The 15,599-nt window shown below is 51.8% G+C and overlaps 1 protein-coding gene across 1 annotated transcript; it reads left to right on the top strand.

Annotated features, from left to right (window-relative positions):
• The first annotated feature begins 53 nt into the window (after positions 1 to 53).
• Positions 54 to 5,922, top strand: LOC106732672 (phospholipase A2 inhibitor and Ly6/PLAUR domain-containing protein-like). The gene is made up of 6 exons (XM_014578347.3): positions 54 to 212; positions 3,115 to 3,350; positions 3,629 to 3,745; positions 4,035 to 4,187; positions 4,565 to 4,705; positions 5,532 to 5,922. Exons 2-6 carry the CDS (start codon positions 3,302 to 3,304, stop codon positions 5,744 to 5,746), a joined length of 675 nt encoding a protein of 224 aa, XP_014433833.3. The 5' UTR covers positions 54 to 212; positions 3,115 to 3,301; the 3' UTR covers positions 5,747 to 5,922.
• The last annotated feature ends 9,677 nt before the right edge of the window (positions 5,923 to 15,599 follow it).

Raw genomic sequence — 15,599 nt, 5'->3', positions numbered from 1 at the left:
CCGGCGAGAGGAATAGAAACTTACAGACTGTACCTGGAGCCGAGCGCAAATCCATTAAGGTTTCTATGTTGCATCGCAGCTGCCGGTGTATAAAACGGGAGAGCGAGGCAGCCCCAGCTCCGTTGTGACAGGCCCGCGCAAGAGACAGGTACAGCTTGGTGGAACGGGGCCTTGATTTCATACCCAGAAAACCTGACTCTAAGGAGCATTTGGTAAGTGGGAGCCTAGCGGTGCTCTAACCACTAGGGAACGCTCTCCTCCCAGAGCAGGGGTTGGAATCCAACTATCTGGGCACCCAGCCCCCTTGCTTTACCCTCTAAATGTGAGATGGCAGCCAAAGCCAGGCAGAGAACCCAGCAGTCCTGGCTCCCAGCCCCTCTCCATCACCCTGTGAATGTTAATGAAGGCCAGAGCCCCCCAGACAACGTGGGGAAACTGAGGCAGATGCAGAGAATTGGCAATTCTGTGGCACCCTCTGAAAAGTGGGATGTGCCCAACAGCATGACAGTGGTGGGAGGACGGGCGGAGGGGGGAACATCAGTGGCAAATGCCACCATCTAGGAGGGGAATTTCTAGCCCCAGCTCTGGCTGCAGTTGGTCTGTGGCATCAGGAGTTACCCTGAGCAGGTGGGGAAGGTACCAACTCCCTGTGGTGTGAGGAGCAAAACCCACCTCCCTGGGAGAGAGGGGTCAGCAAAATTCCCCACCCCCAGCCTCCAGGAAAGGTGGAGTGACTGTGCAGCAGCCCCAGGCTCCAGGGCGGGGGCACACGGAGAACTCGGCCCTGGAGAGAGGTGGGTTTGCCCGGCCTGGGCCCTGGGATCCCTCCGCTGTTAAAAGCGGCGCGTGCTTGGGAGCCTCTCTGCAGGCAGCTGGATGCTGTGAGGTGCGGCCCGGTTGCAGCGCAGAGACGGGGGGTTCCCGGCCCTCCAGGCAGCGTGGGGGCCCTGTAGAGAAGGCTGGGACCAGACCCAGCCGACACAACAGGGTCTAAATTGTTTCTTGCTGACACGGAGACCTGCCTGTTTTCTCTCCTGCTGTTTGGAGAGCCGCCTGTTTTCTCTCCCGCTGTTGGGAGAGCCGCCTGTTTTCTCTCCTGCTGTTGGGAGAGCCGCCTGTTTTCTATCCTGCTGTTGGGAGAGCCGCCTGTTTTCTCTCCCGCTGTTTGGAGAGCCGCCTGTTTTCTCTCCCGCTGTTTGGAGAGCCGCCTGTTTTCTCTCCCGCTGTTTGGAGAGCCGCCTGTTTTGTCTCCCACTCAGGGCTGGCCCACAACATTTTGGTACCTGAAGCGGTGAGCTCACCTGCAGAACCCCACTTGTTATGCCCTGCCAGCAGGATTGTGAACTGTTAATAACTACTCTCTGAGAATGGTTATCCAGCCAGTTATGCACTCATCTTACAGTAGCCCCATCTAGGCTGGATTTACCTAATTTATTGATAAGAAGGTCATGCGAGACGGTATCAAATGCCTTACTAAAGTCAAGGTATCCCACGTCCACCGCTTCTCCCTTTTTCACAAGACTTGTTATTCTATCAGAGAAAGCGATCAGATTTGATTGACGTGATTTTTTCTTTACAAATCCATGCTGGCTGATCCCTATCATCTCATTATCTTCCAGGTGTTTGCAAATGATTTACTTAATTACTTGCTTCATTATCTTCCCTGGCACAGAAGTTAAACTGACTGGTCTGGAGTTTCCTGGGTTGTTCTTATTTCCCTTTTTATAGACGGGCATGAGATTTGCCCTTTTCCAGTCCTCTGGAATCTCTCCCGACTGCCATGATTTTCCAAAGATGATAGCTAGAGGCTCTGATATCTCCTCTATCAGCTCCTTGAGTATTCCAAGATGCATTTCATCAGGCCCTGGGGACTTGCTGACATCTAACTTTCCCTACTTTTTTTAACTTGTTCTTTTCCTATTTTAACTTGTAAACCTGCCCCATTTCCATTAGCATTCACTAGGCTAGGTTCCCGCCATCATCAGACATCTGAAAACCAAAACGAAGAAGTCATTAAGCACCTCTCCCATTTCTAAGTTTCCTGTTATTGTTTCTCCCTTCTCACTGAGCAATGGGCCTTCATCTTCCCCTTGCTTTTAATATATTTACACACTGTTTTCTTGTTACCCTTTATGTCTCTAGCTAGATATTACTCTAATCTTTGCTTTTCTTATCTTGCCGCTACATAATTGTATTTTTAGTTTGTATTCACCCTTTCAACTTTAACCTAGTTTCCACTTCTTATATGACTCCTTTTTGATTTTTAGATTATGTAAGATCTCCTGGGTAAGTCAAGGTGCTCTCCTGCCAGACTTTCTAACTTCCTTACTGTGACGTAGTGGGGGTACCTTGCTGGTTGCTAGGCTTGGGCTGTGGGTGACCCCCACTGGCTGCTGCCTGTACCAAGGCCCAGCAGAGTAGCTGATGGGCCAGGAAGGTGACCTGTTCTACCAGTTACCCCCCAGGGAGAGGAACAAAGGAAGGGGGAATGCCGCCCCTGGCTGGGGGCAGGGCTGGAAGGGTCTTTAGTTTCTGTCTGGGAAGCAGGGGAGAAGGAGCTAGGGAGGGGGCTGGGATTGTAGGGCCCAGCCACCCCCCATCTCAAGGGGGGCACTGAAGCCTCCTAGCCCCAGTTCCTGTAACCAGATGACATCTGTGCTGTGCTGCAGCCTGGAGAAGCAATAAACTCCCTCTATTCTACTGGCTGGTGGAGTCTGTTTGTGCCATTACCGGGGGTCAGGAGACGAGAAAAACCCGACGCGCCGTCACACTTCCACAGTGGAATAGTCTGCTTTTGGGCTCTTAATATCCCTTTGAAAAACCGCCAACTTTCTTCCGTTGATTTTCCTCTTAATCTTGCTTCCCAGGGGAGTTTACTTATCAGCTCTCTGAGTTTACCGAAATCTGCCTCCCTGAAATCCATTGTCTCTGTTTTCCTGTTCTCCCTTCTCCCGTTCCCTAGAATCCTGAACGCTAGGATTTCACGGTTACGTTCACCCAAGCTGCCTTCCACTTTCAGATCTCCAACCAGTCCCTCCCTATTTGTTAACATCAAATCTAGGGCAGCGTCCCCCAGTAACTTGCTCAAACTTCTGGAATAATTTATTTTTCCAGTGACGGGGGCCGTGAGGTGGCTGCCCCAGAACTGTGGCAAATTGCTCAGGGGTGCCTCCGTGCTGCCGGCCGGTTCCATCCTGGGCGGCCTCTGACTGATCCCCTTCCAGACTGTCGGGGAAGGATCCCCTGGCCAGAGACTGGAACGCCCCAGCCACCCCCGTGTCCATCGGCTGCTCCCGGCACCATGAAGGCTCCTCTGGCCGCCTGCCTCCTCACTGCTCTTCTGGCCATGGGTGAGTGGGGCTGGTTCCCCAGCAGCTCCCATCTCCAAGCTGCCTGCTGGGGGCTCTGGGCATGGAACTGAGAAGCAGGCACCGAGCCAGGGGCTCAGCCGGGGAATCTGGGGGACAGCAGGAGAGGGCCCGGAATGACACAGCCCCCAAGGTAGCTGCACAGCAGCCAGTGGGGCAGGCTGCCAGTGGGGCTGGGTTCCTTTTGGGCAGGACCAGCTGGTGTCAGTGGGGCAGGGCCCAGTTGGTGTCCGGGCCTCATGTTCTCCCTCCCTCTCCAGGGGCCTGCCTGCTGTGTGAGTTTTGCGCTGGGCCTGGAGCTGACTGCAGGGGCGACCGACAGTCCTGCTCTCCTGAGTTCGACTCGTGCAGCGTCGCGCTGACAGATAGAACTTGGGGTAGGTGTTTGTACTCGTGGTGGGACCTTTGGCAACTGAAGAATTTTAGGGGCAGGGGATTCGGGGGCCCCCATGTTTGGCAGCAGGTTTAGGCCCTAAATGCTGCAGATCGGGAGAGAAATCACTTGCTCTGGCTCCGTGGAATCTCCAGTGAGTCATGTCGCCGCCCCGTGCCTCAGTTTCCCCTCGGGGAGAGGAAGGCTGCTGGCTCAGGGCTGTCAATGTGAAGAGGGTGCTGATGGGGTGGAAATGGGAGGAGGTTACAGCTCAGACCTCTCCTCTCATGCAGAGAGAGAGAAAAATCAAGCTACTGTCAAGGCCTGTCTGACCTCCCGCACGTGCAAAGCCGGACCCGTCTCTGTGAGTTTTGGGAAGGCAAAGGCAATAAGGACGATCGTCGCCTGCTGCCAGGGGGATGGCTGCTCCCCAGAAGTGGCTAAAGGTACAGTGCCCCGTCCCCTCCCCCATCCCTGCACTTCCTGCTGCCTGGGACCTCCCCTCAGTCCTCCCACCCAGCAGGGGGCTCCCCATTGAATAACACGGAGCCCCGGGCTGGGTGGGTGGAGTGAGTGGGCGGGGCTCTAGGCAGGCACCAGGTGTGAGCCCAGCTGCCCCCCTGCCCAACCAGGGTGGGATCCAGTGCTCCTTTCATAGACCTCTCCCCTGCCCCTGCTGCCTCCAGCATCCCCAGAGCTGCAGCACCCCCTGCAGGGGGATCCAGAGCTGAGTGGTGCCCCCCCCCCCCAGCTGCTCTCCCTACCCTGATACCTCCTAGGGCTTGTCCCCCGAGCTGACTGCATTTGCTCCCCCTCTTCCAAGTGCCCCCAGCTAACACCACCCTGAACGGCCGGCGCTGCCCCGGCTGCTACGCTCACCCCCCTGAACAATGTCGTGAAGAGACCATCGACTGCGTGGGCCCCGAGACCCAATGTATCGACATCACTGTAACCACAAGAGCTGGTAACTTCCAATAACTTCTTCTGGGGGGATTTTCCTTGGCCCTTTCCCTCCCTCTGCCCCCCCATAGGGCAGGAGACAGACACCAGGTGGGGCCCACTAGGGAAAGGTGTCCGCCGCAGATCAGGACACCGGGGCTCTGTGCCTCTGGACTGACCTCGAACCCGGGTCTTCCCCTTCCTGTGCCTCTCGCTCTCCACCCGACCTCCTCAATGCAGGGCCTGGCTCAGCACAGGGAGCCTGGCCATGCTGGGCTCTGCCCACACAAGGGACTGAGCCGTGCTAGGCACTACAGGCTTGCAGGGAGATATTGCCCCTGCCCCAATGAGCCTGCAGTCTGAGTCAGTGTGGTAGGGAAACTCTCCCCAGATAAGTGGTGAGGAAACTGAGGCAGGGAATGGTGCCATGACTAGCCCCAACTCACACAAGAAGGTTGCAGCTGAGCTGGGAATTGATGCTAGTTTTGCAGAGTCCCCTTATGGTGCTTTAATACACTATGAAGCCATGGTTCTTCGAGATCCCACCGCTGCCACCAACACTGAGCTGCTGCTCTGCAAGAGTCCGACCCAGTACAGGTGTCCTCAGTGAATGGGGGAGGCCGGTGACTTGAAGGACACCCAGTGAATGCATGGGAAGGAGAAGGGGGGGGGCATGTCAGACCAGAGAGGCTGGAGGAGTAGAGCCGAAGGGGCGATGGAGTCCGGGGGAGGCCGACGTGGGGCCCAGAGGCAGATCTGAGGCCGGGCTGGCTGATGTGTTCTAGTCCATCCCCAGGAAGAGAGCTGCACCCCTCCCACTGATCATCTTCCCCCTCCCTCTCCCCACGCAGGTGGAACTCCCCCAAAGGCCGTCATGAAGGGCTGTGCGACCGAGACCGCCTGCACCCGGATAAAAGACGTGTCAGGGGCCTTCCCAGGGATCCTTGGAGAGCTAACCAACGGCAAATGCACCCCAGCCGCCAGCACAGTCAGTGCAGCCGTGCGCCCCGCCGGGCTCTTCCTGCCCGCCCTGTCCGGGCTCCTCCTGCTGACGCTTCTCTCCTGATGCCCCCTCCCAAGGCCAGTGCCAATGCCTACATGGCACATGCTGGGACCCCTGCTGCCTGCATTTGCCCCGCTGATGGCCTCTCCAGCCTTGGAGAAGAGGAGGCTGCCCATCTGCTCCAGGAGAGGAGGGAGAGGCATGAGTGAGACTTGTACCCACAATCCCCGGCTCCATAAGGGACCCCAGGGCCGGGCTGACTCCAGCCAGCTCCGCTGAGAGTCTCCCTTTATCGCCCCCACGGCCACGGCTCGCCGCTTGTGCTCCTATAGCACCCCCTGCTGCAGGGCCAACCGCAGGACAGGCCCCTTGGGAACCTGTTGGGCACCCCGGCAGGGTTGCTGGTGCGGCCCAGCGGCTCTCAACTCCACTAAGGGGCGTCATTGCTCCTTTCACTGATCGTTGAGGAGGAGGCTGGGGACATGGCTGTCTCTCCCCTTGCCCCTCGAAGGTAACTGCTGCCCCCTGTCTGCGTACGAAGGCCCCTTTTGCAGAACCGGGAACATTCCCAGCCTCCAAGTGCCGGGAGGTGTGACTGTCACGTGGCATTATCTTGGGAAAATACCACAGCAGAGTTCGCTTACCCAAACTTTCTCCGTACCCCACTTCCGATGCCCCACTTACAGCTCTGTCCAGTCAGTGTAGACCTTGACGCATCATCCAGATGACTCCTCTCCTTGGCTGTGTCTAGACTGGCAAGTTTTTCCGCAAAATCATCTGCTTTTGCGGAAAAACTTGCCAGCTGTCTACACTGGCCGCTTGAATTTCCACAAGAACACTGACGATCTCATGTAAGATTGTCAGTGTTCTTGCAGAAATACTGTGCTGCTCCCATTCGGGCAAAAGCCCTCTTGTGCAAATCATTCACGCAAGAGGGCCAGTGTACACAGCACAGGACTGTTTTCCGCAAAAAAGCCCCAATCGCGAAAATGGCCCTCTGGGCTTTTTTGTAGAAAACCGTGTCTAGATTGGCCACGGACGCTTTTCCACAAGAAGTGTTTTTGCGGAAAAGCACCCTGCCAATCTAGACGCGCTTTTCCGAAAATGCTTTTAATGGAAAACTTTTCAGAAAATCATGCCAGTGTAGACGTAGCCCTAGTGAAATAGTTTTTCCTAATCTCCAACCTAGACCTCCCCCACTGCAACTTGAGCCCATTGCTCCTTGTTCTGCCACCTGCCACCCCTGAGAACAGCTGAGCTTGATCCTCTTTGGAACCTCCCTTCAGTAGTTGAGTCATATCCAGTTTCTCTCCCACTGGAATCCCCAGGTCGTCTTTCTGCAGAACTGCCGCTTAGCCAGTCGGTCCCCAGCCTGTAACAATGTTTGGGATTCCTCCTTCCTATGTGCAGGACTCTGCACTTGTCCTTGTTCAAGCTCATCAGATTTCTTTTGGCCCAATCCTCCAATTTCTCTAGGTCACTCTGGACCCGATCCCTGTCCTCCAGAGTATCTACCTCTCCTCCTAGCTTAGTGTCATCTGTGAACTTGCTGATGGTGCAATCCCTCCCATTATCCAGATCATTAATTTTGTCACAGATATTTCTGTTAAACATCAGGGACAGGTCTCAGGCAATTCAGAGAAATTCATAGAATCATAGAATCATAGGACTGGAAGGGACCTCAAGAGGTCATCGAGTCCAGCCCCCCGCCCTCAAGGCAGGACCACGCTCCGTCTACACCATCCCTGACAGATGTCTATCTAACCTGTTCTTAAATATCTCCAGAGAGGGAGATTCCACCACCTCCCTTGGCAATTTATTCCAATATTTGACCACCCTGACAGTTAGGAATTTTTTCCTAATGTCCAATCTAAACCTCCCCTGCTGCACTTTAAGCCCATTACTCCTTGTCCTGTCCTCAGAAACCAAGAGGAACAAATTTTCTCCTTCCTCCTTGTGACACCCTTTTAGATATTTGAAAACCGCTATCATGTTCCCCCCTTAATCTTCTTTTTTCCAAACTAAACAAGCCCAGTTCATGAAGCCTGGCTTCATAGGTCATGTTCTCTAGACCTTTAATCATTCTTGTCGCTCTTCTCTGTACCCTTTCCAATTTCTCCACATCTTTCTTGAAATGTGGCGCCCAGAACTGGACACAGTACTCCAGCTGAGGCCTAACTAGTGCAGAGTAGAGCGGCAGAATGACTTCACGAGTTTTGCTTACAACACTCCTGTTGATACAACCTAGAATCCTATTTGCTTTTTTTGCAGCAGCATCACACTGTTGACTCATATTCAACTTGTGGTCCACTATGACCCCTAGATCCCTTTCCGCCATGCTCCTTCCTAGACAGGTCATGGAACCATGTGACCTGTCCTGACTTTTACTATAAATATTGTGACACAATGTGAGGCACTGTGCAGCTGTGGGGCTGGCTCTGGGGCCCTCACCACTGTTGGGTGCGTGGAGGTCCAAGGTCCCCCTCCACCCATGTCTGGCAGGTCCCCCTTGCTGCTCTGCTCCCTGATCCCCAGTGTCAATGGGATCTCCAGTCTGATTCACGAAGACTCCCTCCCCCGGCCTCTGCTTTAACCAAAACGTACCAAAAGAATTCTAGTTATCAGGTGAGTTACGAGCAGAACGGTTGTGGCATGAAAGTGGGTTCTGTGCTGAATCGGGGGGCATATGAGGGTTGCTCTGGGGAGCCTGGGTGCAGGATAGCTCCATTGGGAGGGAAGTGACAGAAGGGAAAAGTAGAGCTCTAAGAACATAAGTGACACAAGCAGTATATTAATAGAATTATCAACCCCCCCCCCCAGACAAGTAACCCCAATAACTGAGCGCACCCCAAGTAATGGGCAAATCTGGTAACAGAACCCAAATGCTAAGGGTCTTCCTGGCTAAATGCATGAATAATCAAGAAGTTTTACCAAAACTGTACAGTCACGAAACCCTCGCCGATGACAAGAAAGAATACAAGTGCAAAACATGTGCATAGTTCAGTTCTGTATCAGAAAAAGGACATTGTGTAAATAGCTGTTGATAAAAACATCTTTGACCAAAAAGCTAACTTTTTATTTGTACACCAGGTTATACGGTAATAAAGTTTTTAAAATTTGAAAAATACTTCTCTGTATTTGTGTCCATGTGTACAATGCAAATTATACAGGCAGCAAGGAGGGAGCGAGTTGTGAGTGTTCTCGACCACAAAAAAAAGGCAGGTTTATCTGGGGTTCTGGGCTGAGCCTTCCCAGAGCGGTACCCCTGACTTTGTACTTTGGCTGGGGGAGACCAGAGCTTGTGGCCCAGAGGGCAGGGGGGTGGGCACGGTAGCGTCTTATTAAGCCTTGCGTAGGGTCTACCGACTGCAGCGGGGAGAGAGAGCTTCCCCTCAAGCCTGAAAGCTGCCGTGGCTGGGGGACACGGGCTCTCCCCAGCATAGAGCTGTCCGGATAAGCCTGAGTCCCAATCCCCTGCCCCACCTGCAGACCTCCCCAGCTCTGAGCCCTCTTCTGCCCCCCAAAACTCTCATCCCTGTCCCCACCTCAAAGCCCCGAGCTCAGAATCTGGACACTCTTGCACACCAGCCTTGAGCCCCACCCCAAACTTGGAGACCCTCTCCTGGATCCTAAGCCCCTCATCCCAGTCACCCAGAAGCCTGTACCCCCAGACCCTCCACCCCTTCCCCCACAGAGCTCCTTGCATGGAGCACCAGGACCCAAAGGGAAGCAGTTTTGCTCACGCTCTGTCACCTCCGACGCCTGGTTTTGCAGAGACCGCGCGGTGCTTTGTGATCTGACAAACCCACTTCCTCTCGCACGCTCCCCAACCCCCCCCTCCCCCCCATGCACAAGGGACTAGCTGGCAGGGAGCTCTGCAAACGGCTCTTGGCCGATCTATGGGACCCCCCCCCCAGCTCGTGTCCTGCACTCCCCCTCCCCGAGCCAGGGAGAGACCCTGCAGACTCCAACGGAAGTGTAGACACAGCTCCCCACCCCCTCCGCTCCACTTCACTTCACTTGCAGACCGGAGTTCTCCGGAACAAGGGATGAGGAAGCCGGCTTGGACCCTGCTGATGCTTTGCCCGGGGCTGGACTCGATGGCCCCTGAGGTCCCTGCCCGCCCGGGGATCCTACGAACCCCTGTATCCAGCCCCTTCCCACCCCTCCCCTCCAGCTCCCGCCTGGGCAGCGCCCCGGGGAAGGTCGAACTGAACTGCAGGCTGCGTGGGGAGCCAGAGGTCTCCCTTCTGGAAGACAGTATAGGGGACAGTGACCACAAAATAATAGAGTTCATGATCTTAAGGAAAGGTAGAAGGGAGACCAGCACAATTGAGGTAATGGATTTCAGGAAGGCAGATTTTGATAAGCTCAGAGAACTTGTAGGTAAGGTCCCATGGGAAGCAAGACTGAAGGGAAAAACAACTGAGGAGAGTTGGAAGTATTTCAAAGGGACGTTGTTAAGGGCCCAAAAGCAAACAATTCCGCTGTGTAGGAAAGATAGAAAATATGGCAAAAGACCAGTTTGGCTTAACAAGGAGATCTTGCATGATCTAAAAATAAAAAAGGAGTCGTTTAAAAAATGGAAACTAGGACAACTAACAAAGGATGAATATAGGCAAGCAACACGGGAATGCAGGGGCACGATTAGAAAGGCAAAGGCACAAAATGAGATCAAACTAGCTACAGGCATAAAGGGAAACAAGAAGACCTTTTATAAATACATTAAAAGCAAGAGGAAGACCAAGGACAGGGTAGGCCCACTGCTTAGTGAGGAGGGAGAAGCAGTAACAGGGAACTTGGAAATGGCGGAGATGCTCAATGACTTCTTTGTTTCGGTCTTCACCGAGAAGTCTGGAGGTGTGCCTAACGTAGGGTATGTCTACACTACAAAGTTAGTTCGAACTAACTTAGTTCGAATTAGTTAATTCGAACTAAGCTAGTTCGAACTAACGCATCTAGAACTAAAAACTAGTTCGAACTAGCGTTTTGCTAGTTCGAACTAGTAAGTCCACATTGAGTGGACTCTGAACAGGGCTTAAGGATGGCCGGAAGCAGTGCCGGCAGGGCATAAAAGGAGGACTTAGAGCATGGAGATGCTGTCTCAGGCTAGCCGAGGGCTGCGCTTAAAGGGTCCCGACCCCCACCCCGGACAGACAGTTCTAAGGGGTGCCCCGCTTGCAAAGAAGTTCTGGCTTGGAGTGCCCTGAGTGCCCACACTGGGCACATCACACCACTCGGCCATCAGCCCGGCTGCACTTGCCGCAGGCTGCCATCTGGGGAGAGGGAGTAATTGGGGGGCTGCAGGAGAGCTTCCACCCCCAGAAGCCCGCAGAGCCAGCCCAGTCCTCCCCATCGGGGGCTCGTACCCCATTCCTCCCTCACCTCCTTCCACTTACCCTTCCCTAGCCCCCCTTCTTATTGATGTACAAAATAAAGATAACGTTTCTTCCAACATTGACTCTGTCTTTATTGAAAAAAACTGGGGGAGACTGGGAAAAGGAGGTGGGAGAGGGGAAGAGAAAGGCTGGGAGAGGGGAGGGCAACTAACATGATCAGGGGTTGGGAACAGGTCCCAGATGAAGAAAGGCTACAGAGACTGGGACTGTTCAGCTTAGAAAAGAGGAGACGGAGGGGGGACAGGATAGAGGTCTCTAAAAGCAGGGGTTGGGTGGAGAGGGTGCATTCAGAAAAGTTCTTCCTGAGTTCCCATCAAGAAGGACTAGAGGACACCAAAGGAAAGGAATGGGTAGCAGGCTTGAAACTAGTAAGAGAAAGTTGTTGTTCTTGACAAAGCAAATAGTTAACCTGTGGAACTCCTTGCTGCAGGAGGCTGTGAAGGCTAGAACTAGAACAGAGTTTAAAAAGAAGTTAGATCAATTCATGGAGGTTGGGTCAATGGAGTCCTATTAGCCAGAGGGTAGGAGTGGTGTCCCTGCCCAAAGTTTGTGGAAGGCTGGAGAGGGATGGCACGAGACAAATGGCTTGGTCATTGTCTTCGGTCCATCCCCTCCAGGGTCCCTAGGGTTGGCCGCTGTCGGCAGACAGGCTACTGGGCTAGATGGACCTTTGGTCTGACCCAGTACGGCCATTGTAAGCTCAGGGCTCAGTGTCGGGGGTCTCAGTGGACCCCCTTGATTTTCATGCACACCTGGTCCTGGGTGGCCAGGCTGGCAGCTCTCCTGCCCTAGACGGCCACTTTCCTGTGCCTAGTGCGGAGATCGTGGACGAGGTCCACGATGTCCGCACTAGCCCAGGAAGGTGCCCGCCTCTTGCGGTCCAGGGCAAGCTCCCGGGAGCCGCCAGCCTGGTCCCGGCAAGAGGGGGTGGGCTGGGGGGCATTGGGTGGGTGGCTCTGTGCCGTGCCAGGTGCAGGGTCTGCTAGCTGGGTGCTGGCAGGCTTGCACCTGGCACGGGCACCGTAGCCAGCCCGTGCCCCTTTAAGGGGTCCGGGGCTGGGAGGGGGGCATAGAGTTTCCCTGGTGTTGGCCAGAGTGGCCACCAGGGAAACCTGGGGAGGGCTAGCCTCCCACTAGTTCGAACTAAAGGGCTACACAGCCCTTAGTTCGAACTAGCTAGTTCGAACTAGGCGTTAGTCCTCGTAAAATGAGGTTTACCTAGTTCGAACTAAGCGCTCCGCTAGTTCGATTCAAATTCGAACTAGCGGAGCGCTAGTGTAGCACCTATTAAAGTTAGTTCGAACTAACGTCCGTTAGTTCGAACTAACTTTGTAGTGTAGACATACCCGTAGTGAATACAAGCAGAGAGAGGGTAAGTTTAGAAGATAGGATACACAAAGAACAAGTTAAAAATCACTTAGGAAAGTTAGATGTCAGCAAGTCACCAGGTCCTGATGAAATGCATCCCAGGATACTCAAGGAGCTGATAGAGGAGGTATCTGAGCCTTTAGCTATGATCTTTGAAAAATCATGGCAGACAGGGGAGATTCCAGAAGACTGGAAAAGGGCAAATATTGTGCCCATCTATAAAAAGGGGAATAAGAACAACCCAGGAAACTACAGACCGGTCAGTTTAACGTCTGTCCCAGGGAAGATAATGGAGCAGGTAATTAAGGAAATCATATGCAAACACTTGGAAGGTAATAAAGTAATAGGGAATAGCCAGCATGGGTTTGTGAAGAACAAGTCATGCCAAACTAATCTGATAGCTTTCTTTGATAAGATAACGAGCCTTGTGGATAAGGGAGAAGCGGTGGATGTCATATACCTAGACTTTAGTAAGGCATTTGATACGGTCTCGCATGATATTCTTATTGATAAACTAGGCAAATATAACTTAGATAGGGCCACGATAAGGTGGGTGCATAATTGGCTGGATAACCGTAGTCAGAGAGTTGTTGTTAACGGTTCTAAATCCTGCTGGAAAGGGATAACAAGTGGAGTTCCTCAAGGGTCTGTTTTGGGACCCGTACTGTTCAATATCTTCATCAATGATGTAGATATTGGGTTAGAGAGTACGCTTATTAAGTTTGCAGATGATACCAAACTGGGTGGGGTTGCGACTTCTTTGGAGGATAGGGACATAATTCAAAATGACCTTAGCAAGTTAGAGAAATGGTCAGAGGTAAACAGGATGAGGTTTAATAAAGAGAAATGCAAAGTGCTCCACTTAGGAAGGAACAATCACTTCCATACATACAAGATGGGAAGCGACTGTCTAGGAAGGAGCATGGCGGAAAGGGATCTAGGGGTCATAGTGGACCACAAGTTGAATATGAGTCAACAGTGTGATGCTGTTGCAAAAAAAGCAAATATGATTCTAGGTTGTATCAACAGGTGTGTTGTAAGCAAAACTCGTGAAGTCATTCTGCCGCTCTACTCTGCACTAGTTAGGCCTCAGCTGGAGTACTGTGTCCAGTTGTGGGCACCACATTTCAAGAAAGATGTGGAGAAATTGGAAAGGGTACAGAGAAGAGCGACAAGAATGATTAAAGGTTTAGAGAACATGACCTATGAAGCCAGGCTTCATGAACTGGGCTTGTTTAGTTTGGAAAAAAGAAGATTAAGGGGGGACATGACAGCGGTTTTCAAATATCTAAAAGGGTGTCACAAGGAGGAAGGCGAAAATTTGTTCCTCTTGGTTTCTGAGGACAGGACAAGGAGTAATGGGCTTAAAGTGCAGCAGGGGAGGTTTAGATTGGACATTAGGAAAAAATTCCTAACTGTCAGGGTGGTCAAATATTGGAATAAATTGCCAAGGGAGGTGGTGGAATCTCCCTCTCTGGAGATATTTAAGAACAGGTTAGATAGACATCTGTCAGGGATGGTGTAGACGGAGCGTGGTCCTGCCTTGAGGGTGGGGGGCTGGACTCGATGACCTCTCGAGGTCCCTTCCAGTCCTATGATTCTATGATTCTATGATTCTAACACCCGTTTAGGTACTTGAAAACTGGCAATGTTTCCCCTCCCTCTTCTCTTTTCAAGGCTTTGGGATTCTTTTGTTTTTGTTATTTTGTTTTTTTGCAACAGCGTCACACTACTGACTCGGATTCAGTTTGTTTGCCTCAGACGGTTTCTCCGGTTTGTCCAGATAATTTTGAACTCTCACCCTGTCCTCCAAAGCACTTGCAGCCCCCTCCCCCCGGCTTTGTATTATCCGCAAACTACAATCATACTCTCTACGCCAATATCTAAATCATCGATGAAGATATTGAACAGAACTGGTCACAAAAGAGATCCCTGCAGAACCCCACTTGTTATGCCCTGCCAGCAGGATTGTGAACCGTTAATAACTACTCTCTGAGAACGGTTATCCAGCCAGTTATGCACCCAGCTTACAGTAGCCCCATCTAGGCTGGATTTCCCTAGTTTATTGATAAGAAGGTCATCCGAGACCGTATCAAATGCCTTACTAATGTCAAGGTATCCCACGTCCACCGCTTCTCCCTTATCCACAAGACTTGTTATTCTATCAAAGAAAGCGATCAGATTGGATTGACGTGATTTGTTCTTTACCAATCCATGCTGGCTGATTCCTATCACCTTGTCACCTTCCAGGTGTTTGCAGATTATTTCCTTGCTTCATTATCTTCCCTGGCACAGAAGTTAAACTGACTGGTCTGGAGTTTCCTGGGTTGTTCTTATTTCCTGTTTTATAGACGGGCACGAGATTTGCCCTTTTCCAGTCTTCTGGACTCTCTCCCGACTTCCATGATTTTTCAAAGATGAGAGCTAAAGATTCCTCCTCTATCAGCTCCTTGAGTATTCCAGGATGCATTTCATCAGGCCCTGGGGACTTGCAGACATCTAACTTTCCCTACTTTTTTTAACTTGTTCTTTTCCTATTTTAACTTGTAAACCTGCCCCATTTCCATTAGCATTCACTAGGCTAGGTTCCCGCCATCATCAGACATCTGAAAACCAAAACGAAGAAGTCATTAAGCACCTCTGCCATTTCTAAGTTTCCTGTTATTGTTTCTCTCTTCTCACTGAGCAATGGGTCTGCCCTGTCCTTCATCTGCCTCTTGCTTTTCATATATTTACACACTGTTTCCTTGTTACCCTTTATGTCTCTAGCTAGACATTACTCTAATCTTTGCTTTTCTAATCTTGCCGCTACATACTTATGTTATTACTTTGTATTCATCCTTTCAACTTTAACCTAGTTTCCACTTCTTATATGACTCCTTTTTGATTTTCAGATTATGTAAGATCTCCTGGGTTAGTCAAGGTGCTCTCCTGCCAGACTTTCTAACTTCCTTACACAGTGGAATAGTTTTCTTGTGGGCCCTTAATAATGTCCCTTTGAAAAACTGCCAACTTTCCTCAGTTGTTCTTCCTCTTAATCTTGCTTTCCATGGAAGTTTACTTATCAGCTCTCTGAGTTTACTGAAATCTGCCTCCCTGAAATCCATTGTCTCTGTTTTGCTGTTCTCCCTTCTCCCATTCCCTAGAAT

Source organism: Pelodiscus sinensis, chromosome 24 (assembly GCF_049634645.1).
Source record: "Pelodiscus sinensis isolate JC-2024 chromosome 24, ASM4963464v1, whole genome shotgun sequence".
Classification (NCBI taxonomy): Eukaryota; Metazoa; Chordata; order Testudines; family Trionychidae; genus Pelodiscus; species Pelodiscus sinensis.
The sequence above is the reverse complement of the archived record's forward strand: the minus strand, read 5'-3'. Positions and strand labels throughout refer to the sequence as shown.

Excerpts from the sequence above, each read along its gene's own strand:
- LOC106732672 (XM_014578347.3), top strand. The coding sequence starts at position 3,302 with ATGAAGGCTCCTCTGGCCGCCTGCCTCCTCACTGCTCTTCTGGCCATG. Across the intron at positions 3,746-4,034 it reads GCTGACAGATAGAACTTGGG|AGAGAGAGAAAAATCAAGCT; the intron begins GTAGGTGTTTGT and ends CCTCTCATGCAG. Across the intron at positions 4,188-4,564 it reads CTCCCCAGAAGTGGCTAAAG|TGCCCCCAGCTAACACCACC; the intron begins GTACAGTGCCCC and ends CCCTCTTCCAAG.